This window comes from Aegilops tauschii, chromosome 5 (genome assembly GCF_002575655.3).
Source record: "Aegilops tauschii subsp. strangulata cultivar AL8/78 chromosome 5, Aet v6.0, whole genome shotgun sequence".
NCBI classification, from domain to species: Eukaryota; Viridiplantae; Streptophyta; class Magnoliopsida; order Poales; family Poaceae; genus Aegilops; species Aegilops tauschii.
This window is the reverse complement of record NC_053039.3, coordinates 185,784,314-185,809,574: the sequence shown is the minus strand read 5'-3', so window position 1 is coordinate 185,809,574 and position 25,261 is coordinate 185,784,314. Positions and strand designations below refer to the sequence as shown.

Genomic DNA, 25,261 nt, shown 5'->3' with positions numbered 1-25,261 from the left:
AACTATCTCTCACAGATTTGGATATGGTGGAAAGATGATTTGAGTGGAAAGAAACTTGGGGAAGGCTAGAAATCAAGATTCTTGTGGTTGGATTGGAATATCTTGATCTCAACACATGAGTAGGTGGTTCTTTCTAAGAAAATGTAGGCTGGAAGTGTAGGCATGTTCTGATGGCTCTCTCACAAATGGAGAAGGGGGTGGAGGGGTATATATAGCCCCCACACAAAATCCAACCATTGCACATATTTGACCCAACTCGGTGAGACCAAATAGAAGAACTCGGTGAGACCGATTTAGTTCAAAATGTGAATGTTAGGAATCTCGTTGGGACCGACTGGAACAACTCAGTGGGACTGATGTGCTAGGGTTAGGGCAAAACCTCATCTCGGTGAAGCCGATTGCTTGAACTCGGTGAGACCGGTTTCAGCAAAGAGCAAACAAAGAGTTGGTCAAGCGAACTCGGTGGAACCGATTGAACATTTCGGTGAGACCGAAATAACTACAACAGGCAACAGAGAGTTTGCAGGCCCATCTCGGTAAGACCGAGATCTGTATCGGTGTGACCGAGGAGTTAGGGTTTCTGGTAGTGGCTATGTCAAATGAACTCGGTGGCGCTGGATAGATCAAATCGGTGGGGACGAGTTTGACTTTGAGTATTGGACATATGTGGAAATGAGAAAGTGGTTGAGGGCTTTGGAGCAATATCACTAAGCACTTTGAGCAAGTAGACCATTAAGCAACACCTCATCCCCTTTTAATAGTATTGGCTTTCCTATGGACTCAATGTGATCTTGGATCACTAAAATATAAATGAAGAGTCTTGAGCTTTTGCCAATGTGTGTCCTTAGCATTTTGAGGGGTCCATATCTCTAGTCCATGCCATGCAAATCATTGAACTTACTGAAATATTTAACTTGAATGGATATTAGTTCCATGAGCTATATGTTGTTATGAATTACCAAAACCACCCGGGGATTAGTTGCACTTTCACCCTCCAGCGGTACTACCGCATGGAGTTGAGTTATAGCCGATACCCGCGGTAGTAGGGGTGGGCAAGGCGGTAGTGCCGCTGGCGGCGGTACTTCCGCCAAGAACTACCGCCCTTCTTCCGCCCAAGGGACAGAACAGTCCAGAACGGAAGAAATAAGCGGTACTTCCCGCGGTAGTTCCGCTGGAGCGGTACTACCATGGCTAGCAGCGGTACTTCCGCTTAGCCTATGGGTGTCTAGTAAACCCGTGGTAGTTGAGAGGCAGTTAGCTCCGTAGTACCGCACCGTGGCAAACTGACACTCTACTACCGCACGTTTACAGAACCCAAAAATTAGGCGGAAGTAGGAGCCGTACTGCCCAGCGAAAGTATCGCTGGAGCGGTACTACCGTTGAGCAGAGCGGTACTACCGCCTATCCTGTTCTGATAAAGTTTAAGCACAAAGGAAGAACAAGCTCAATTGTCGGGAAATAAAGAGGGTGTAAGGAAAGTGTACGTGATGATTCCACCCAAACCTTTCCGAAGCAGACCCCCTCTTAATAGTACGGTGTTCCTACGACTCAAGTCCATCGAAAAAAAAACATTGTCTTTATAAATCTCCTGAGGGGTTCAAATCGTCTTGTGCAACAAGGTAGCTTATCTGAAATGCTCAACGCACACGATTAGTCCGCAAATGCATTGTCATCAACCACCAAAACCACTAAGGGAGAAATATACCCTAACAACACCGACAGTCACTGCGGCGGGGAGCAGGTGACTCGTGCAGGCGGAGCTGGAAGCTACAACCGGCAGGATAAAAAAGCTTCAAACGGTAGGTACACAACCACGCCAGGGTCATCGATGTTGTAACCGGCGAAGCAAGAAGCTTCTACCGGCAGAGATGGAAGCTACAATCAGCGGAATTAAAAGCTGCAACCGGTAGGCACACGACAACGCCGGGACCACCGATGATGCAACGGGCGGAGCAACAAGCTTCCACTGCCGTCTTTCAAAGCTGCAACCCCGATAGAGATCGAAATCTGCCATCGACGGGCACGCAAGACCATGTCATGCCATCGATGCTGCAACCAGCGTAGCAGGAAGCTTCTATCAGCGAGCGAAAAGTTGTGACATGCGATTCAAAAGCTGCAATCAGTGGGCATGCAGGACCAGGCCGTGCCATCGATGCAACAACTGGCGGAGCAGGAAGCTTCTAATGGTGAAGTGGCAAGCTGCATCATGTGAATCAAAAGCTGCAGTCGGTGGCCACGCAAACCACGCCAGGGCTCCGATGCTACAACCATAGATGTGGAAAGCTACTACCAGCGATGCAATATGCTACAAGCCGAGGGTCGCGAGGTGCGCGGGGGAATCACACCGGCCACTACTACAGACATGGGCAACTGCTGCTACGAGCGGGACCGACGACAGACATGTGTGTGTCGTTGACGCATGCGACGATGGCCATCAAGGGGCTGCAAGTTGCAAGCAGCGTGCTATGTGGGCGACCGGCGAGCCATGGCGATGCGAGCCGATCAAAGACGGGGACAACATGAGAGACTCCACACGGTGGCGGAGCTAGACAGAAAAAGCTGGAGGGGCGAAAGGCAAATACAACAATGTCCAAGGGGGCCAAAGACAATATTTCTCTAATTAAGCACCTCCAAAATAAATAAATTCTCCGGACAATGTCTCCAAGTTGGGGGGAGGCATGGCCCCTGCATAACTACATGTAGCTCCGTCAGTGACCCGGCGACGACGCTCGGATGAGAATTTAGCAACAACGAGATGCTGAGATGGTGGTGTGCATGAGATGGAAAACAAGGAGAGATAAAGGGAGAGAAATACATTGCATTCCATTATATAACACTGTTGGACAAGTCCATTTGATACAAAGTTTGAAAATTGGTCAAGCCAGATTTCACAAGTCCCCATATCTAGAGGCGTGCCATGTGTAACTAAAGTGTGCGCAACCTGATTACAAGACCTTGGACAATAATTAATACATAGATCGGACACACAAACCCTTAGCTGGAACTTTATTTTCCTAAACACAACACCTAAACCAGATAAATCATAAGCTTCAGAAGAGACAACTTGTTTCAGCGAAACTGAATCAGTTTCTAACATCACTCGGTCGCATCCAACTTGAGTTGTGAAGGCGACTTTTTACGAATGAAGGAAAAATGACGACCTACGCGCTCGATCATATACTACGACTCAAAGAAGTCATTATTGTGCGGCAGGAACAGGACCGGCCGGCGCCTAGCGCTGCCTAAAAGAAAAGAAAAATACTACGTAGTTTTTTTGGAAGAAAAATAATAGCTTGCCCCAATCGCACTCCGACAAACGTTGTTTTCGCCACGTGCACACCGAGGCACAATGATTTAGGGTCCACCGCGTGGCGCATCACGCCTCCTCTGTGCGCCTAGCAATTGCATTGGGTGCGCCTACAATGACGTGGACCATACAGCGACCGGGTGCGCCTAGCAATTGCATTGGCAATCACTCCCCTTTCCTCATCGCATTCCCAAACCCCTCCGAGCTCTCTTTTCCACCGCCGCTTCTGCTCGTCGCCGGATTACGATTAGCCCGAACCCTCTGCTGCCGCTGCTTGCGTGATGGCGTCGGCAGCGGAGGAGAAGCATAAGAATCAGGAGGCGGAGACGGGGTCGGTGATTGGGGGCAGAGGTCTGGACGTGAGGAAGGACGGGGTGGCGAGGGAGGTGGTGCGGATGGAGAGGGAGGCGGTGATCCCCATCATCAAGCCCAAACTAGTAATGAAGCTCGCCGACCTCATCGGTAAGTATCCACTTGCTAATACGTACATCGTCACGCTCTAAGCCATTGCGAATCACCACCTCCCTCGCCTTCCGTCTCCAGCAGGCCCGTCTCTGTATCTCGCTTGCCTGGTTTGTTCGTTGCACTTCTCTTCTTTGCCGTAAAATGCAGTAAGATAAGATAAATAGTTTACCGAAAGTAGGTTGGTGCCGCAATCAACAAGCTCTGGCTCCTAAAATATGTTCTTCATTACCATACCTGACTGGACATACTCCCTCCGTCCCGTAATATAAGAACGTTTTTCAATCTATGTTAGCTTGAAAAACGTTCTTATATTGTGGGACGAAGGGAGTACAAAATTACAAATGAGTAGCTCGCTCATAGAGGTTTCTAGTTACTATCTACTCCGTATTAGAGGCGCGCCTCAATCTGTCAAGGACAAGCAGTAACGCAAGCACAATAAACAACATCGATATTTGTTAATGAGGTTTATCAACATGGCTACAGATGTATCAACATGGCTACATCCCGGGACATGCCTACAGATGTACCTGCCCATATACTAAATCAACATAGTACAGTCGATGACAAGCATGCCTCCGACCACCCACCACGGCCGGTGACTTTATATAATAGATCTGGGTTATATGTGTCCGGTTAAAACCCTTCGCTAATTACGAATTCAATTGTATCTAACTCTACACATAATATTTCACACATATTTTAACACTCCATCTTGGCGAATGTGCCCTCGCTATCTGAAGCCACCATGCGTGAATCTCCATGTACCTTGGACTTGAGCATTTAAGCTTGAACTCCGCTGCTACTTCCTTGACTTCACATAACTCCACCTACAACTGTAGTCCCTGTTTTTTCTCCAACACAGTTAATACTCCTGCAACAATTAAGTCCTAGCTGCACTCCTATTTTTGTGTTCCATATTTCCTGCACTTTCGTTCGACATCATCACTCATTGACCATAAAGTCACCATATCCGATAACACCGTTGTATCGTCGTCATCCTAATAGCTTCCCCCCCGAAGGGGTGCCTTGGCACAGAGGTAAAGCTGTTGTCTTGTGACCTCGAGTCCTGGAAACAACCTCTTGCAGAAATGTATGGAAAGACTGCGTATGATAGACCCAAAGTGGTCGGACCCTTCCCCGGACCCTGCAAGCGGAGCTACGTGCACCGGGCTGCACTTTTGTGTGAAAGTGAACAACTCACATAGTCACATATTGGATGCCACTCATAGAAAATTTTGAACCACCATCTCGCTTTTGTTGAGTGCTTGTATGAACTTTGAAGGAATTTTCTGTTGGCCTTTTGTCATCTCGAGTCAAACTCGCAGTTGTCTTGTCCCTTTCATCGGATAGTATATGTCCCGCAACTATAACACTCCGACTGCCTCTGCATTCTTCATTACACTTTGCCATGTGCATTGAACACCACAAAAAATATACACCATGTACTTTCAAGCTTTTAACAATTTTAGACTTTCCATCACTTTCTCAGATTCTACATGGTCAACTCCGGTCCATCTCCCCGTACTGATAGACCTAGTCACCAACTTGAACTTGGGACTCGCCAACACTTCTTCATCTCCCTCTACACACTTTGTCTGACCACATGTCTGACCATCAGTGCCTTGGTCTGTCACCATGTCCCGTGCTTACTGCACGCCTCGTCGCATCACCATGTCGAGCCTCTGCTTTCCCGATCAAGTATACTAGGTCGCGCACCGGCGGAGGTACAGTGGATTCCTTGGGCGGGCCTGCCTGAAGAAGAAAGCGTAGAAAAGAGATGGACCTGGCCACTTGACTGACTAGTTGGGCAATGTTTTAGCTAGGCAGGGTGGGCCAGAACGGTTGGCCCCAACGTAGCTCCGCCACTGCTAGGTCGTGAACCCACACCACCTCAACCACCACTGCAGAGAACCACCGATATCAGCATCAATGCCGAGTTTCACGTATCGCTTGGACAACTGGATCCCAGCCCGAACAATATGTCCCTCGCTTTTCCCGCTAAAATAGTCTTTCGACTCTCTGGATCCTTACGTTGTAGCCCTGATGACCCACAAGTATAGGGGATCGCAACAGTCTTCGAGGGAAGTATTTCAAATTTCAATCCAAATTTATTATTTTGACACAACGGGAGCTAACTAATATTTATAAGCTTTAGCAGTTGAGTTGTCAATTCAACCACACCTAGAGAGACAACTTGCTTGCACAATTTATTAGTAGCACCGTAATCTGATAATAGTGGTGATAGTAACAGTAGCAAAACAGTAACAAGTTTGCGGAGTAGTAGCAATGCAGGACAATAGTGAATATAACGGAGACAATAGCAGAAAAAGCATAGGCGTGGAGTAAGTGATCGGTTCCTGGGATGAGATTCAGTATGCAACGGTCATAACCTAGAGTGATAACAAACTAGCTCCAATTCATTAATGATATGTAGACATGTATTCCGTATATAGTCACATGTGCTTGCGATAAGAACTTGCATAACATCTTTTGTCCTACCCTCTTGTGGCAGCGGGGTCCTAATGGAAACTAAGGGTAATTAAGGCACTCCTTTTAGTAGAGAACCGAAGCAAAGCATTAACACTTAGGGAATACTCCCTCTATTCCATAATGTAGTGCGCCCGCGCTTTTCGAGATTTAAGTTTGATCATAAATTTAACCAACGTGGAAAACTGTGGCGGGAGCAAAAATTATACCATTGAGAACTTCTTTCGAATACGAATTCAATGGTATAAATTTTGCTCCCGCCGCAGTCACCCACGTTGGTTAAATTTATGGTCAAAAGTTAAATCTCGAATAGCGCGGGGGCACTACATTATGGAATGGGGGGAGTACATGTAATCCTCAAATTAAAATCATCCCCGTAGAGTATCCCAGTTGTTGCCAATTTGAGGTATAGGGTTCAGAATGATAACAGGTGTGTAGAACTTGCAGATATGATCAAGAACACAAATATATTCATGAAAACATAATAGGTTCAGATCTGAAATCATGGCATCCAGGCCCTAGTGACACATTAAGCATAGCAAAGTTATAACAACATCAATCTCAGAACATAGTGGATACTAGGGATCAATCCCAAACAATCTGACAACAATTACATAAGAAATCTCATCCAAATCTCATCTACCTCAATATGCCTATACAAGATTACTCACACATGGATGTGAGCATCATGAAATTGTTGATGGAGAAAGGTTGGTGATGACGATGACGACGAATCCCTCTCGTCGAAGTCGGAAACGGACTCTAGATCATGGCTCCCGATGAAGAACAAGAGGTGGCGGCGGGTCTGTATTGTAAAACGCTATGAGTATTTTCTGTGACATATGGGAATTTATAGCGCTGGAATCAGGTCTAGGCGGTGGCCAGGGGCCCCACACGGGTAGGTGGCGCGTCCGGGGGTTGCCGCGCCACCTGGCCGTGTGGCGGCCTGGTGGCCCCCTTTGGTAGTTTTCACTTCAAAAATCCTTATTTATTCCAAAATAATTCTCCAAAAATCCATGTCCAATTCCGAGCCGCTGCCTAAGACGCCCTCCTCTGCGCGAAATCATGTATCATGAAGAAAAGTAACTAAAGCTGCCGTTAATGGGTCCATTTACCGGAGGCGGATCTTAGGCAGGCCGTGCGGCCCATTTGAGGCCAACAAGGCTCGATAACTGTTCGGTTGGGCGCGGACACGTGGCCGGCCACGATCCTACCTAGCGCCTCGATCTGAAGGTTTGGAATCGTTTTCCCTAGCCATGTGGCCGACAAGGCTCTGTAGCTGTTAGGTTGGGCGCGGACACGTGGCCGGCCGGATCCTACCTTGCGCCCCGATCAAAAGGTTTGGAATCGTCTTCCCCGGCCATACAAGAGGACCCCTAGGGTTCCTTCGAGCGTCGTCTGACCGGCAGCGTCAGTTGTCAGCAACCACGCGGGGAGCGGGGTGTCCTTGAGGAGGCAGTAACCTGTCGGGTTCTTCCTCTCGTTTCCTCCCATTGTTCAGCCCGAGCGGCTATAAAATGGCGGGCGGCTTCGTTAGAGCTCCTGAGCCCACCTTCTACCCTCCATGGCGCGGCGCCGCAACACCTCCGAGAGCGGTACGGGGTGCGGTCGGTGCAAACCCTAGGCCGCGGGAGAGTGCCGCCGAGGGGCGGCGGAGACTGTCCTCGTTGAAGCATGGTAGTGTGCAAGGAGGCGTTGAGCATGGCGCGAGGTTATGGCGACTGGCAGGGGCATGACGACAGCATTGAGTGTCATGGTGGCTGCGGTGGAGACGCTTGGTGACCATGGTGGGACCATCGATGGAATTTTTTTGATGGCTCAAATAATGGCCTTTAGTAGTTTAAGTGAAGTCATGCAAAACACAGAATGTGACACATATTTCCCATTCATATCCACCACTATCGGAAGTTCTTGGTTTCGTCAAACATTATCACTTTTAGGTACACATGAACAACATCTAGCTTTGTGTTTGATCCGGAGAAAATACCAATCCCCCGATCCATGCGACAGTTGAATTTACGTAGCCATTAGATCAATATATATGCATTAACCCAACATACCAACTTACATCGATCTATATTGGACCCGCGACTCCTGGGTCTTCATTTCCATCTGGCCGCAACCAAACAATACCTACACGTTGCCATCTCCAAGCAAAGAGAGACAATATAAAATCCCTTGTAACCTAGCCTTTGTGCAGAAAAGGAGAGCAAACAACTCCACTTACACAACACTTGGCCATCATAGACTTTATTCCTTTATTCTCTGTTCTTGGTTAATGCAACGTATTGGCTCGTCCCCCACCCCCAGCAAATCCTGTGCCTCCTGCCTCTTCCGGCTTGTCGTGTATATTCGCGTCTTGCACGTCCTTCACACCAGCCTTGGCCTCTGGACAGGCTTACATGCGCCACGAGTCCCCACGCTAGGCTCGGCTACCTCAGCATGCTTTAGCCACGAGTTAAGGCGTACTCCTTGCAAAGGTTACCCGATCTCCACTGGTGAGGATAAGTGGCGCACCGCATGCGTGCCACTTGTTGCAACCAGAGTTTTGGTGGGTTTTTGTCACGCGTGAGGACGGGGGGTTGACTGTTTGTGCTTTTCTTCGTAGATTCGTTTTTTCAAAACGATTTATCTCTTCAAGCGCGCTTCCAAATCACAAATCGTTTTCACCGTTGGGTTTCTCGCGTCAAGATCTCTGAAACTGGATCCCATGTTGATAGGTTTCGACGAACTTTTTTGGGAAAATCTGTGATTCCAGGTAGTAGTAACTTGTGCTTCCAGTATGAACTAAACTGTGCTTCCCGAGGAAGCACAACTGTGCTCCCCGCGGGGGTGAAGCACTATCGTGCTTTACGTGGAAGCACATGTCAGACAGACCCCGCCGTTTGCCTCGCCGCGAGGCAACCGCGGGGTCCATCTGACATTTGGTGTCAGAGCCTTGTCGCCCGACCGCCTGTGAAGATGACGGGACCTAGCAGCCTGAAGAAGAGCGGGATCGAGATGGAGAACAGCGGTGGCGGCACCATGGTGGTTCACCAGTGTGTCATGCACGACACCGGCGGCGTGTGGCTGATGCTCACGCGCACCAACTATGCCGACTGGGCCCTCCTGATGCAAGTCATGCTGGAGGCGCGCCAGCTTTGGGTCGCCGTCAACGACGGGACCACAGAGTGCTAGACGGATCACACGACAATGGAGTGCCTGCTGGGATCAGTGCCGCCGAAGATGGTATCCACTCTCGCCGTGAAGGCCGCGGCCAAGGATGCCTGGGGCACAATCAAGACGATGCGGCTCGGCTCGCTCCGTCGTCAGTACGAGGCGATCAACTTCAATGACGGCGAAAGCATTGATGATTTTGGTATGCACCTCTCCTCCCTTGTTACCGAACTTGAGCTGCTTGGTGACAAGATCAGCGAGTCTGCCGTCGTTCGAAAATCCTCTCGGTCGTACCCAGGGCCTACTCCCAGATGGCGTGCGCAACCGAGACGTTGGTCGACCTCAACACCTTGGCGCTCGAGGAGCTTATCGGGTGGCTGAAGGCTACTGAGGAGCGGTACGAGCTGGACTCAACACCAGCCACTGGCGATAGCAGCGGTAAGCTGCTCCTCACAAAGGAGTGGTTCGCGCGCATGAAACTGTGGGACGACGACGGCTCATCTGGCAACAGTAGTCGTTGTCGTGGCCGCGAAAAAAGCCATGGACGTGGCCGCAGCGGGCGCACTATTGGCGGCGGTGACCGTGGCGGCAACAGTGGCGATAAGTCCAAGGACATGTGCCGCTACTGCAAAAAGGTAGGACACTGGGCGGGGGAGTGCAAGAAGCGGATTTTCGAGGAGGTTTACCTCGCACAAGCCAGCGGCGACATATGAGGAGCAGGGTTTGCTCATGGCCCAGGTGTGCGGCCTCACCGAACCTGCCACCGACGAGACGCCCGCCGACCTTGTCCACTTCGTCGATGGAACTGCCCAAGTTCATCTCTGGCACGAGGGCCGCGGTGGCGATGACGTCTGGTACCTGGACACGGGCGCGTCGAACCACATGACGGGCGATCAGACCGTGTTCGCCGTGTTCGACACTTCCGTGGGCGGGACAGTCAAGTTTGACGATGGCTCCGTTGTCAACATCTGCGGTCGCGGCACTATCCTTCACTTACAAGACCAGCGAACACTGCGCGATCATGGGGGTGTACTACATTCCCTGCCTTCGCTCGCACATCATCAGCCTGGGCCAGCTCGATGAGAGTGGCGGTCAGGCTCTGATTGAGGATGGCGTGCTGCACATCCGTGATCGCCAACGTCATCTCCTCAGCAAGGTAATTCGCATGCCAAATCGGCTGTACACAATCTCTCTTCAAATAGCATAGCTTGTGTGTCTTGCAGCACGCATCGGCATGGACGCGAGGTGGACGTGGCACGCGTGCCATTGGCACCTGAATTTCGACGCTCTACGCAAGCTGGCATGGCAGGAGATGGTGCACGGGCTGCCGCTGGTCGAGCAGGCAGACCAGCTGTGCGATACGTGCTTGGCTAGCAAGCATCGACGGTCATCGTTCACGCAACAGGCGAAGTACCATGCATAGGATCATCTCGAGCTGGTGCACGATGACCTGTGCGGCCCCATCGCATCGGCGATGCTGAGCGGGAAGTACTTCCTCTTGCTGGTGGACGACACGACGCGGTTCATGTGGGTCGTGTTCCTCGCGTCAAAGGATGAAGCGGCAACGGCGATCAAGCTTGTGCAGGCCATCACGGAGTCTGAATCTGGCCGCAAACTGAAAGTGTCGTGGACGGACTGCGGCGGCAAATTCACGTCGGGCTCTTTCATGGTGTACTGCATCGAGATGGCCATCGGCAGGCATCTCACCACGCCGTACTCACGGTAACAAAACGGTGTGCTAGAGCGGCATAGTGGCACGGTTAGACGTGCAAATTTGGAACCTTGAGGGTACCCTCTGACCCTCTTTAGTTCAACTAAACGAACAATTTTTTTTGAATCACTTCATTTTTTGAACTTCAATTCATTTTGTTAAACTAAGTAGGGTCAGAGGGTACCCTAAAGGTTCCAAATTTGCATCCCTAGGAATGGTGGTGGGCATGGCCCGGAGCTTGCTGAAGGCAAAGCGCGTTCCCGATGAGTTTTGGGGCGAGGTGATCACGATGGCGGTGTTTTTGCCGAACCGCCCCCCGACGAAAAGCGTGGACGGCAAGACGGCGTTTGAAGCCTGGCACGAGCGCAAGCCAATCGTGTGTTTCCTGTGCAATTTCAGCTGCGCCGTGCACGTCAAGGACACGCGCCCTAGACTGAAGAAGTTGGACGACTGCAGCCGGCCGATGATCTTCATCGGCTAGGAGCGGCGGACCAAGGGCTACAGGGCCTATGATCCGGCCACATGACGCGTCCACGTCACCCGCGACGCCGCCTTCGAGGAGTGCGCGCGTTGGGACTGGAGCACCAAGAAGGATGCCGTGAACACCTTCGGGAGCAGTGACACATTCATGGTCGAACACCTGGTGAGCAGCTCATCTGATCGCTCAACTGTGAAGATGCATCATCGCCGGCCACGACCCCACTGTGAAAACCGTCGGTCGCAACTCCAACACCGCGCACGCCGCTGTCCACGGGCCCACCGGCGGTGGAATTCACCTCACCACCCTCGAGCTTCTCTGAATTACCAGACGCCATGGATGACGCAAGGCATGAGCACCGTTTCTACATGGTAGAGAACGTGCTGGATGCCGGTGACGCCGCAGAGCCCGACGAGGAGCTGCACTTCCTGGCAGCCGAGGAGCCGACGTCGTCCACCGAGGCGGAGCAGGAGGCAGACTTGGCACCTCACTGCGTTTCCTCCCGGTCACTGCGCGATCAGCTTGAAATGGGTCTTCATGATCAAGAAAGGCGCGCAGGGAGAGGTGCTGAAGCACAAGGCTCGTCTGGTTGCCAAAGGGTAAGTCCAGCAACACGGCATCGACTACGACGAGGTCTTCACGCCCGTGGCTCGCCTCGAGTCAGTACGTCTGCTGCTGGCGCTCGCGGCGAATGCTGGCTGGGTTGTGCATCACATGGACGTGAAGTTTGCCTTTCTGAACGGCGAGCTCGAAGAAGAAGTGTATGTGCAGCAGCCGCCGGGCTTTGTCGTCGCCGGCAAAGAGCATCTGGTGCTGCGTCTGGACAAGCCCTGTACGGCTCAGGCAGGCGCCTAGGACTTCAACTCAAGACCTTAGCTTCGATACCATGTTAAGCTTCATGCACTAGCCAATGCAACCAAAAATCCGAACTGATGGATAGGGCTAGTGCAATCCACATATATTGTAACACCCCCTTTCACGTGTGACGGGGAAGACAAGTCAACACGTGTAACCGGAAGAGAGCGACGGCGCGCGAAACTCACGTATGACTCGAGGCCTCTACGTGGACACAAGGGGGGCTACCAGCAATTTTTAATAAATTGCGAAAGCCAGGACTTGAACTCAAGACCTTAGCTCTGATACCATGTTAAGCTTCATGCACTAGCCAATGCAACCAAAAGTCCGAATTGATGGAAAGGACTAGTGCAATCCACATATACTGTAACACCCCCTCTCACGTGTGACGGGAAAGACAAGTCAACATGTGCAACCGGAAGAGTGCGACGGCGCGCGGAACTCACGTATGACTCAAGAGGCCTATACGTGGACACAAAGGGGGGCCTCAGCAATTTTTTAGATAAATTGCGAAAGCCAGGACTTGAACTCAAGACCTTAGCTCCGATACCATGTTAAGCTTCATGCACTAGCCTACGCAACCAAAAGTCCGAAAAGGGCTAGTGCAATCCACATATACAGTGATCACAGATCCGATGCCGATGAGATTGCCAAATTCAAGCGCGAGATGCAGAGTCTGTTAAGATGTCAGACTTGGGCTTGCTGAGCTTCTATCTTGGAATCGAGGTGCAGCAGAGCTCAAGCGGCATTTTCATCGCCCAGAGTGCGTATGCCTGCAAGCTGCTCGAGAAGAGCGGCATGGCTGGGTGCAAGCCGTGCCACATGCCGATGGAGCCGCGCTTCAAGCTGTCCAGAGAAAGCACGGCGTCGGTGGTCGACGCGATGCAGTACCGCAACATCGTTGGCAGCCTGCGGTACTCGGTTCACACACGTCCGGACCAGACTTTCTCCGTCGGCTATGTCTCTTGGTTCATGGAGGCGCCAATGGAAGGACATCTCACCACCATCAAACACATTCTATGGTATGTCGCCGGCACAATTCACCTTGGCTGCAGATACACCAAGGGAAACAACACGCCATGGCTCGTTGGATACAACGGCAGTGATTTGGGTGGTGACGTGGACACGCGGAAGAGCACCTCCGGAACCCTGTTCTTCCTTGGCGGCGGCGTAGTGCCATGGCAGCGTTTTTGCACTCGCTGTCGTGGTCTGCAGCTAGCTAGTTGATTAGGTCACTTCACCGATCAATTCAAGCTTGCCTGGTCGTGGGATGGCACGACATTGTAGGGCGGCTGGTTTAGGGGATGATGGTGTAGCCCACGCGCACACGATCTGACTCGTGGGATGGAACGAGTCCCAAGAATCGCCACGTGACTGTTAGAGCCGTTTCTCTGTAATTGAAGAGTAAAAGGGAAGAAACAAAAATCTGGTGTGTTCTCTCTTCTCCGGCGAGGCAAAAAAAACTCTCTTTCTCATGTGTGTTCTCCTCTCCCACCTCTCCGGTGATCGTCGGCGAGGCAAAAGGCGGGGTCCATCTGACAGCACACATGTGCTTCATGCGGATGCACACCTGTGCTCTATGCTCATGACAGACAAAAACTGAAAAACCTGAGAAACAGGAAAAAAACAAAGAAAAACCTAACCCCCCCAAAAACCGCCCCGATGGGGAAAGCACCCCACATGCGACACGTGGCGACACTGGGGCGCACCACATGGAGCCATTGGAGCGCTTCCACGCACCGGGAGTGACCGTGCCCTCCAATTAGTTGCTCCCCACTAGCCCTGCCTTGGGCAACGCCTGCATGGGAAGCGCTTTGGGCCCCCTTCGGCCTTGCCCATGATGCAGCCGCGTAGGCACGGGCCTTAGGCTACTCCATGTTGCGCCCTGCCCTGCCGATGGGCCTTGCCTGGCAGATGCTACCTCGCATGAGCCGCTTGCATGTGGCATCTGTGTATGAGTATCCGCGTGTTTTTTGCGTGCTCTGCCGCCTATTGCTGACCTGGATCCGATCTCGCCGATTTCCTCTTGAGCACGACGATTCATGCACCGTTGCTTCAAACTGCTTCTGTCACAACAATTGAGACCCACAGTCTCCCAACCATCGATCACAACACACGGCTCGATCTGCCACCAGTGATAGCTTGGAACGAACGGTTGTCGCCTCTAGATCAAATTGAATAACTGCCTTGTAACCTAGCTCATGATACCACTTGTTAGAATAATTTAAGGCGCATGTCGATCCGTCGAGGTCAAGCAGTGACACGTGCGCAATGAAACGACACCAAGATTTATTAACGAGGTTCACTGACATGGGTACATCCCCGGGGCATGACTACATGCACTCCTCCCCATGTACTAAAACAACATAGTAGAGTCGATGACAAGCACACCGAGACCATCAGACAGGTCTTCGACCATCCACCACGGCTGGTCCGGCCACCCCTGCTACGTGCGTCCAGACCTTCGCTATCGTGATCTTTGTCTAGCCTAACAACTTGTGTCTAGTCTATTTGGTGTAACGCCCCGGCCACAACCCACCGGTTCCTGGCTGTTGCGCGGGATCTAGCCAGGCCCCATAGACCAACACTAGTCTTTCCTGCGCACTGCCCTCACTCGTGCGCACCCGGGACCAACTTCCCGGTTGGTCACCCATCCTAGAATTACTCCAAGCCAAGCATGCTTAACTTTGGAGTTCTTTTCGAATGGGCTCCCAGAAAAGAAGGAATTCCTTGTTGATATGAGTAGTCTATCATTCCTATTGAGTCAGGCTCTCACATTGGGCTACCCGGCGGTGCCTTTTTATAATAGGCCCGGGTTACACATGTCCGACACAAACACCTAACCCTCCGCTAATTACAAGTCCAGCTGTAACCTCGTACACATAATATTCGGCACATATTTTACCAATCTGAAGATCTTATTGTATTGATTATGCTGCAAGCGTTCTTTCTATTCTTTAGTGGATTAGATTAGATGAAAAGATATCAACACTGGAGGTTTGCCCTTAATTCATTCCATTTCTTCTAATATATGCTCAGAGCATGAGGTGGATCGCAATGAGTTCCTAAAGCTGTGCAAGAAGGTGGAGTACACCATCAGGGCTTGGTATCTCCTCCAGTTCGATGATTTAATGGTAGGCTCTTCTTGATTGTTCCAATTGTTGGGATTCAAATATAACATGCCCAGATTCTTGTGTGTCAGTGTGCACTTCTCGATGCAGCAACTGTACTCACTATTTGACCCTGTTAATGGTGAGAAGAGGCTGGAACAGCAGAATCTGACACCCGAGGAGATCGATACTCTTGAATTCAATTTCATGACATATCTTTTCCAGGTTGGCTGCAGTACGTTACATATATATCCTGTCCTGACATATGAAGACCTCCCTTGGTTTTGTATGTGTTCTTTTATTCAATCATCACAACAAATAAAAAAACTGAGTGAAATATTATTTGAAATGCCTATTTAAGAATAACATGTGAATGCAAGTAAACACTGAGGTGACATTAATATTATGCAGACAAAACCATTCATGAGATGTGAAGTCTGAATATCAGGCATTTGTGGCCTCGCTGCTGTTTTTCCATCAAAAACTAGCTAGGCAATCCCATAATACATTACAAAATAATCTTGGGGTGTCCTGTTGCTAGAACTTCTTACTTTTTGTCGGTACTTTGTTTGCTTAATTTTGCATCGAAATGTATGGTTTTATCAATTGTCTCCAGCTTCTGTTATTGGAAAAATTGGTCCATGTCCTTTTTGTGTTGTTTTGGGCTTGAAATTAGTTTGACTTTCTGGGTTTCCTCGGTAAAGCTTGAAAATAAAATTGCGTTGATAGTAGACTGACATATTAACTTCCATTATTTGAACTAGAAAAGAGAACCAAATGGTACTCTGATGATGTGTCACGCCTAATTGACATCATAGTAACAATGATTTTGTAACATTTACTATTTAGTTTATGCGATAGCTTAAAGTTGTAACCATTTGGATCTACTGTATCGAGCAGATAATGGAAAAGAGCAACTTCAAGTTGTTATCTGATGAAGAGTATGATGTTGCACAGTCTGGAAAATATCTTTTGAACCTCCCCATCAAAGTTGATGAATCTAAGGTTCAAACAATTATAAGCTTTTCAAGTTAGCATTAGAAAAGTACATGTCCACTGCACTGAAATTTTTCTCTTCAAATGTAGCTGGACAAGAAGTTGTTGACAACATACTTTAAAGAACACCCACATGATAATCTGCCTACATTTGCTGATAAGGTAATCTTCATGTCTTTCTAACTGACTTACCACTTTCCCTTGATGCCATGTATTATGGTTTTAATTTAAGGAAGTTATGATTACTAGTGTGTGATAAGGGTGTGTTCTCATTTCACGATTTATATTCTTTCCTTACTTTTGCATATCTAATGAGGGTAATAAGTTACTCCTTTTTGCTAATGTTGGGGTCTCATACTGTAATAGGAATATTCTAAGGATTTTCTACTCCATATCTGACTGACATGTGGGTAGAGGTGCTACATGCCAGTGACGCATGGAGTGGAAAATCCTTGGATACCAATCTCTTGGGGTGCCAAACTCTTAATTTTTCTTCTCATTATTGAATTGTATGCATCAATCAGTTCACCCAAAAGATCGAGCTATTAGGGAAACGTGGGCCATATATTCAACACCCCCACTTAGGTCACCATACCTTAGACGTGAGATCGATGTAGGCCCCAACTATTTTCTATTCATACACCATTGGCTGGGACATGAACTTGAGACATGTTGGCTGGCTCTGGTACCATATTGATTTGCACACCAATCAGTTCACCCAAAAGCTTGGTTAGGTTGGAAAAGATGGGCTATATATTTGAACAATTATATTCCGTGTTGGCTTCTTTGTAGTATATTATCTTCCGTCGTGGCATTGGGTTCGACCGTACAACTGATTACTTTGTCATGGAGAAAGTGGATGTACTCATATCCCGAGTTTGGAGATTATTGCAAAGGGTTACCAGGTATCGAGTTTATTTGAACATCTTTGAACTCTTTAATGAAGGGGAGCCTTGGCGCAGTGGTAAAGCTGCTGCCTTATGACCATGAGGTCACGGGTTCAAGTCCTGTAAACAGCCTCTTGCAGAAATGTAGGGAAAGGCTGCGTACAATAGGCCCAAAGTGGTCGGACCCTTCCCCGGACCCTGCGCAAGCGGGAGCTACATGCACCGGGCTGCCCATTTTTTTGAACTCTTTAACCCAGGCTAATCCTGATTGCAAAGTTATTGTAATTCCTTCTTAGGATTGATAGGTTGTTCTCTAAGAAACCACAGTCGAAGTCAAGAAACGACATCAAAAAGACCGACGAAATTATTGAAGACACAGAAGAACAAGAGCTATTTGTCGAACGCATTCGGCTAGAAAAAATTGAGCTAAGGTTGCTCATAGTTTTATCATTAAAGTTTTATAAGACTACAATCAATTGTAATCTTAAGAAGCGGTATGTTCTTCTTGACAGCATAAAAAACCTGATGAGTAAGATGACAATTCAAGAACCTACATTTGATAGGATGATTGTAGTGTACAGGTAGCTTTTCAACCAACCTGCATATTCATGAAAGATTCTTATGCTTCCAGTGGTGATTTAGTGATATATTATATGTACAGGCAGGCTGGCATGAAGGCTAAGCCTAGTCGTGGAATATTTGTAAAGCATTTCAAAAATATTCCAATGGCTGATATGGAAATTGTTCTGGTAAGATCCATATGTATTCAACATCTGTTTAATTGCTTCACTGTCTTGGTGGTTGTTATTGAGGACCTGAAATTGGACCATATTTTGTAGCCAGAGAAGAAGAATCCCACTTTAACACCAATGGATTGGGTCAAGTTTCTTATTTCTGCTGTTATAGGTTTGGTATGTTCCTACTATCTGGTTCTCTCTGGATGCATTTATTTCAATACTTTACTATATCAACTGCTTGTTACTTGCAGGTCACTCTTGTTGGTTCTCTTGAAATGCCGAAGGCTGATGTATGGGTTGTCATTGCAATCATGTCTGGGGTGATTGGCTATTGTGCTAAGATCTACTTCACGTACGTGTTGAATAATTGAGCAGTTTTCCATTAAGTTTAATCCTGAAAAAGGTAGATAAAACATGATAATCATAGTAGAGATGATAATGGAATCAAATAACAGATTGATGTAACTAGTCATGCAACCGGGTACATAACGGACGAACATCATATCCATTTCGATTGCTACTAGTAGTAGACCAAACACAATCCCTAACAGAAGGGAGAAGAACACATACGGTGCGGTGGAAGAAGAGTTCCACACTCCCCTTGCCATGCATGAATGAGCCATATGGGCCTCTGAGATTTTCAGGAATTATTGGAAATAATAAATGGGCTAAAAGCCCAACAATTCCAACAGTAAGTTCTTGGTTGATGTTATTTGTTTCGGTTTTAGGCAACTTCAACTTACGTTGCGATGTAACCAGTTTCCAATTCGAGCTAAATAAGCTTAGCTCACTAACGTTTGTTTGTAGATTTATTTTGATATACTAGGTTAAATATGATCTTATTATATTTATCATTGGCTGTATGTGACGGATTTGTATTTTGTGATACAGGTTTCAGCAAAATATGACACTATATCAGAATTTGATTACAAAATCAATGTATGACAAACAACTTGATAGTGGGAAAGGAACACTTCTACACTTATGTGATGATGTGATACAGCAAGAAGTATGGAGCAAATAAAAACTTGTCTTGCAATACAAGTTTTACCTATATCTATGTGCTGTGTACTGATATCCGTCGTTTTTCCACATAGGTTAAGGAGGTCATAATTTCTTACTATATTTTAATGGAGCAAGGGAAGGCAACTATACAAGTAAGCAGGGCGAAGTAGTGTTATGCGATATCACTTCCTCTATTTTGGGTATCTCTTGTAGCATTTATCTCCATTTTGTTGTTTTTGGTAATTATTATGTCAAAATTTTCCATTACTTATTCAACTCCTGTTTTGCCTCTTGTAATATTTGAGACCTTTGACATTATTATATATTATCCTGAGTTTACCTTGTGTTCCGGAGGCTTGTCTCAGTAACATCAGTGTCCATCATCATGCATTGTTAGAACAGAAATGTGTTCCATGTGCATTGTTATATGTAGGTGTTATTTGTTGTTTGGCCATCGCAGATGTTAGTTGTATATAAATAAAGTATTTACTCGATCACATTAGTTGCCCAATAATTTTAACCAAATATCACTCTTTGTACAAGATATTGCAACGAAGAAATTTCTGGGTTGCTGTACATTCATATGCTTTTTTTTCTTGGGGAGTGACCACTAACGAGGACTTACGAACCTTATACAGTATTTTATTGTTGTGCTGTTCTTTCCAGGATCTTGATTTGCATTGTGAGGAGCTAATTAAAGAGGAGTTTGGCGCCGAGTGCAATTTTGATGTTCACGATGCTGTAAAGAAGTTAGAGAAGCTTGGCATCGTTCATCGGGTAAATCTTTGAACAGTTTCATTCTGATCCAAAAATCTACAGTAATGACCTCTATACTTGTGTCGAAAGTTGGAAGTTTGGATCAGCTCCGGCAGTCCAGCTGGTAGGCCTGTGTGGCAGGTAAAAGCTAGTCGGGTCTGCCGTAAAAGTGGTTGCATGTTTGTTTGAAAATAGAACTTGTAGGTTGCATTTGAGAACCACTCTCATGGAATGTGGTCTCTAGTTGATTACCAGCAGTTATGCAAGGATTTTGTTGAAAAAGAAGGTTATTATGAGCTTGTCTGGTTGAAGAAAATGGTGATAGTGGTTTGACCCTTTGCTGTTATTGCCCGTTAGATGTTCTTTTTTGGTGATTCAAACATGAGAAGTAAAAAATTAGAGCTGCATCTACTTTTGGAGTTTGTAGTATGTTAAGTTAATTTCACCTCTTTCTTTTTGCAATTTCACCATCGTCTTGTTGTATGTTATGTTATTCATGTGACGGAGAAAGAAACATGTAGCTTCCAATATTTAGTATGGCATAGAAGAATAAATATTGGCACACTAGTATATTCAAAACATGCTGTAAGATCTACCATCCATCAGAATTTGCATTTGTCTCTGCTTCCTGTTTAGCTGCTGCTAGCTTGTTACATAACATAGCTTTTCACCATTCTGGTTGACGGTCATTAGCTGAGTAAATATCATCCAACCTACAGTCAGTTCCAAGGTAATATCTTCATGCTTACAAGGAATTTGTGCTCCTCAGGATTCGATTGGTAGAATCTTATGTGCTCCATTGAAGCGTGCCAACGAAATCATAGGCACCACTACTGAAGAAATGGTGACGCGAGCACAACAGAGCCCTGCTTCTTAACTGTCACCTCAAATGAAATGTATTTCTCTGTATAAAAGCACAAGCCAGAACTGAGAAGGCCAAATCGACATTCAGTCGTTCACCATGTGTGGTACGAAATCAGGATGCACATATCCAACCCAACAAAAGTTCCAAATATTTCGACACTCCAAACCAAATTGTATGGTCTAGGCGTGTTCACATATGCAGGAGAAACTGGAGGTGTAGATTGCTGCATGCACCTTGCGTGGTTTATGTAACATCCCAAATGTGACAACTCTATATATTGTTATCAGTTTGTCTAATTCACATTTAGATGTTTTTTAAGGATGTCACATCTAAGCTCCTACAAGTATATAATGTAGCAACAAGAAATAAAAAACTAGAATAAAAAAATAAACCACAAACAGAGTGGACATCAACTTAAACGTGACATAACTATTGTTATTGTCATTTATTTAGCTCAGCACAAGAAAAGGCTTGCTTTCTTCAAGAAAAGTCTATACGATGAAGATCACACTTCTGCTTCTCCTCGTTTTTGGACTTCAGAGCAAGCCATTTATTACGAAGGTGATGTGCTACATGGACCGAATTTCTGAGCATGAATCTCTTTGACAACCCAATGATGCAGAAGCTGGATTGCTTCAAGGAAGTGCTAAATACTCTCGAGGATCTTCAGCTTACAAATATCCTCTGTTTCAGTCGTGGATGGAACCGAGAGTTAATATAACAGTTCTACGTCACCCTATATGTTTCTGGAAAAAAAAATGGATGTTAATACTTGGGTTATGGAATGGATGACTGAAGACCGGAGGATCAAACGCACTGTCGCAAAATTCTTGGAATGTTTCAATTTCCCTCGATTCAAGAGTGCTATGCCAATTAGATGCGACATGGAGACGATGCAGCGGGTGGAGGCAATTCTGGGCTGCCCTTCCACATCCTTCCCATGCAAATATCTTGGCCTTCCCCTCACCATCCGCAAGCAGACCGCGACTCAGCTCATGGGATTGGTTGACAACCTCGCCCGCCAGCTGCCGAGATGGCGAGGCTCATCCATGCCGAAAAGTGGGCGACTCCTGCTGGTCAAATCCGTCCTCTACGCCATGCCCATTCACGCCATGATGGCACTCGATGTTCCACAAAAAGTTCTTACGGCAATGAGGAAGATTTGTAGAGGATTTCTTTAGTGTGCGAGCGACACGGCGAATGGCGGGCAATGTTCAGTGGCTTGGGAAACGGTTTGTGCCCCGAAGTGGGCAGGTGGGCTAGGCCTGCCCAACCTAAAGTGGCTTAACGTCGCCATGCAGGCCAGGTGGCCATGGCTACAGCGAACTGACCCCTCCTGGCCATGGTCAGAGTTCGACATTGATGTCCCCACGGGCTTCAGGCAGCTCTTTCAGGCGGCGGCACGCTGGAAGATCGGGGATGGACGGGGTACAAAATTCTGGGAAGACAGATGGCTCGACGGCTTTAGGGTTCAGGAGCTGGCACTGACGATCTATGACAGGGTACAGCCGTCCACCAAGTCAGAGAGGACAGTGGCGCAGGCCTTGACGAACTCGGCGTGGGCTAGTGACGTGGGTCCGGAGCTCTTGGCGCAGGCACTTCATGAGTACATGATCCTTTGCGACCGCCTTGCTCACACCCACCTGAACCATGAGGCCATGGACTCAGTTATATGGGCCTGGGAAAAGAGTGGCGAATACTCGGTCAGATCGGCCTATCAAGCAAGATTCATGGGACGCGAGATCATTCCCACGGCTGACTTCACTTGGAAATCGAGGGCACCTCTGAGATGCCACTTCTTCGCTTGGATAGCTTTGCAGAACAGATGTTGGACCTCAGATCGGCTTGCCAGGCGTGGACTCGACCACCAGGAGGCATGCCCTTTCTGCGACCAACATGAGGAGAGCATCGACCACATTCTGCTCCATTGTGTCTTTGCGCGTCAGGTTGGGCCCATCATTTGTACGGCGATGAACAAGCCCAACTGGACACCTTGACAGGGATCATCACTCTCGGACTGGTGCATCACCACTCAAGACCTGGGCAGGAGGACCAAGGATGTTAGGGCTGTCTTTCTCCTGACAATGTGGGAGCTTTGAAAACACCGCAACGCCATCGTGTTCGATGGGGCCTCTCCCTCCATTTGTTCGATTGTCCACCGCATTGAGGACGAGGGGCGTGCTTAGAGCAAGGTTGGGATCGTCAAGGGAGACGTAGAGCCTCTATTTGGAGCGCTTAGAAGGTGGATGGGCGAGAGTAGTTAGTTAGCTAGTCTTTTGATTTTTGCGGTGGAGTTGGACCGCATGTAATTCTTGCATGTACGAACCAACGTGGAGGGGTTCTTTTCCCCATCCCTTCTTTAATATAAAGTGCGCACACTCATGCGCATTTGAGAAAAAAAAGAATAATGACGTAGAAATGCACATGCATGTTGCTCACGCCATTACCAATGAACAACTACATCTGCTAATGGACATTGTTAAGGTTGGCAAAGCCGTGTCAAGAGATCCAGAAGCATTCTCTATTGCTTGTGAAGCATTTCAAGCAAGATCTAAAAGAGAAACAATAGCTTGCCACCGAGATAAATTATGTTGCCAACGTATCAAGGCTTGTGTATCTATTTGTAACAGTGGATAAGAGCATCTATAACCGGACCTCTCAAACCCGCCTCATACGCCCGGACAGGCCGCCCACTGCCTGGTCACGATTTTTTGACTCAGACGGATCTCTCAAACTCCCGGGCTGACCGGCACCCCCATATCCAGCCCAAATAAGGGGCGGATATGGGGGCGCCTGGGCACGCCCGCCACGCCGGCCTAACGGTGTGGCCCCACATGGAAACGCCCAGAAACCCGGCAGTCCGACGGACGCCGCATCCGTCGCCGCGGTGTGAACGCCGCATGGCGCCGCTTCGGCTCGCCGACCAAGACGAAATCTGGCCATTTAAGCCGGCCAGCGTCCCGCAATCCTAACCCATCCCCCTCCCCCCTCTTTGCGCCGCCAGTTCGAACCCATCCACCTCCTCCCTCTTCCGCTCCGGCGCTCTTCCCACATTCCGGCACTCCGCCATGATCCGGAGCAAGATCACCTACTATGCCATGCTGACGCCGGAGTGCCGCTACGAGATCCAGCAGCAGATTCGGGCGAGGGAAGCCGTGCGCGCCGCCCGCATCGCTGTCGGGCTGCCTCCGGACTCGCCGGAGCCGGAGGAGGAGGAGCAGCCGGGGGAAGAGGAGGAGGAGGAGATGGCTCCGATGGAGGTGGAGGAGGCGGAGGAGCCGGACCAGCAGGTGCCGCCCTTCAACATGGAGCAGGCGGAGGCGGGGTTCGCCGTCGCCTAGTCCGACGAGATGGCCAAGCAGCAGGCCATCTGGAGTCCATCCAGGATGGGGCCTATGTGGAGGCCAACCGGGCGTTCCTCCGGCGGGAGCAGGCGGAGTCCGACGCACTCTTCGCCGAGATCGACGCGGAGATAGAGACGGAGGAGGCCGGAGCGGAGAAGCCGGAGCTGCAGCTGCCGCCCATGCTGCCGGAGCCGGGCACGAAGATCATCGTGATCTCCAACGAGTAGTAGCCAGGATCGACGTAGTTCGTAGGTTCAATTTTATTTTACATGTGTTTGTATGGATATACGAATCGAGTATGAGATGTTCAGATGCAACAAGTGAAATTTGAGGTGTGCCCGGTCACTGCCCGCGGACACGCCCGAGCGCGTCTGCGGGCGTTTGAGGGGCCAGATTTTCCATATGTTGATGTAGATGCTCTAAGCGTCACTCTTGGAAGTTGCTTAGAAAATTCTACTCCGAGAAACAACTCAAGAAAGCGGAATTCATGATAAACATGAATTCATGGATGTGTCTTCTCACAATGATGAATATAAGAGAAGAAGAACTCCTCCACTTCCAGAGAAATCAAGCACAACTGATTTAGTGATTCTTGGAGATGAAATTATTCTCGATGAATTTTAAGCTATGATCACCCCCAAGTGCAAGGAATTGTCGTAGCACTTTTCAATGATGAAGGTGGTAAGTATGGAATGTCAAACCCACAACGAGCTAAAGGTAGATTCGTATTCTCTCAGGTCCTATCTGCCACTGATACAAGCCTACCTACACCAAGTATTTGCTTTACCTAGAAAGTAAAACTAGAAGTACTTTGCAGGTATGAAAGGATAGCTTTGCAAGATAATAAAGAACTTGAAAATAGAAATTAGTTGTTGTTTTGTAAAAGAACGATAAATTAAAGAGTAGCGAGTGTGCAAAGGTGGTGGTATGTGGTACGGAGTTGTCCCTAGTCAATTGGCTAAGTTACTAGATCAAATGTCATCATTGCAGTTTTAGAGGTGGGAGAGGCCTCGACTAACCTGAAACGTCATCATTGAGCATGCCTACCGTGCCGCTGCAGCCGAGAACTCCGACGACGAGGGCGGCGTCCTGCCTCCCGAGT

The 25,261-nt window shown here is 48.3% G+C and overlaps 2 protein-coding genes across 4 annotated transcripts; both read left to right on the top strand.

Annotated features, from left to right (window-relative positions):
• The first annotated feature begins 3,408 nt into the window (after positions 1-3,408).
• On the top strand, positions 3,409-21,133 carry LOC109741176 (uncharacterized). 3 transcript variants are annotated; one of them, XM_020300245.4, is made up of 15 exons: positions 3,409-3,769; positions 15,499-15,593; positions 15,681-15,794; positions 16,470-16,574; positions 16,656-16,727; positions 17,358-17,470; positions 17,749-17,883; positions 17,965-18,033; positions 18,114-18,201; positions 18,292-18,363; positions 18,441-18,541; positions 19,081-19,198; positions 19,287-19,346; positions 19,861-19,971; positions 20,720-21,133. In XM_020300245.4, the coding sequence occupies exons 1-15, from the start codon at positions 3,589-3,591 to the stop codon at positions 20,825-20,827; spliced, it is 1,542 nt and encodes a 513-aa protein (XP_020155834.1). In that variant the 5' UTR covers positions 3,409-3,588; the 3' UTR covers positions 20,828-21,133. The 3 variants fall into 3 exon arrangements, with proteins under 3 accessions (XP_020155834.1, XP_020155836.1, XP_020155835.1); XM_020300247.4 differs by having other exon boundaries at positions 3,446-3,769; positions 15,662-15,794; XM_020300246.3 differs by having other exon boundaries at positions 3,461-3,769; positions 15,720-15,794.
• A 977-nt stretch (positions 21,134-22,110) lies between these two features.
• On the top strand, positions 22,111-24,386 carry LOC141022667 (uncharacterized). Its single transcript, XM_073498929.1, has 2 exons — positions 22,111-22,518; positions 24,201-24,386. The coding sequence occupies exons 1-2, from the start codon at positions 22,111-22,113 to the stop codon at positions 24,384-24,386; spliced, it is 594 nt and encodes a 197-aa protein (XP_073355030.1).
• Positions 24,387-25,261: the final 875 nt, after the last annotated feature.

Coding starts and splice junctions, on each gene's coding strand:
- LOC109741176 (XM_020300245.4), top strand. CDS start 3,589: ATGGCGTCGGCAGCGGAGGAGAAGCATAAGAATCAGGAGGCGGAGACG. Junction 17,471..17,748: donor TTATTGCAAAGGGTTACCAG/GTATCGAGTTTA, acceptor ATTCCTTCTTAG/GATTGATAGGTTGTTCTCTA. Junction 18,202..18,291: donor CTGATATGGAAATTGTTCTG/GTAAGATCCATA, acceptor CATATTTTGTAG/CCAGAGAAGAAGAATCCCAC.
- LOC141022667 (XM_073498929.1), top strand. CDS start 22,111: ATGCAGGCCAGGTGGCCATGGCTACAGCGAACTGACCCCTCCTGGCCA. Junction 22,519..24,200: donor AAAAGAGTGGCGAATACTCG/GTCAGATCGGCC, acceptor GAGTCCATCCAG/GATGGGGCCTATGTGGAGGC.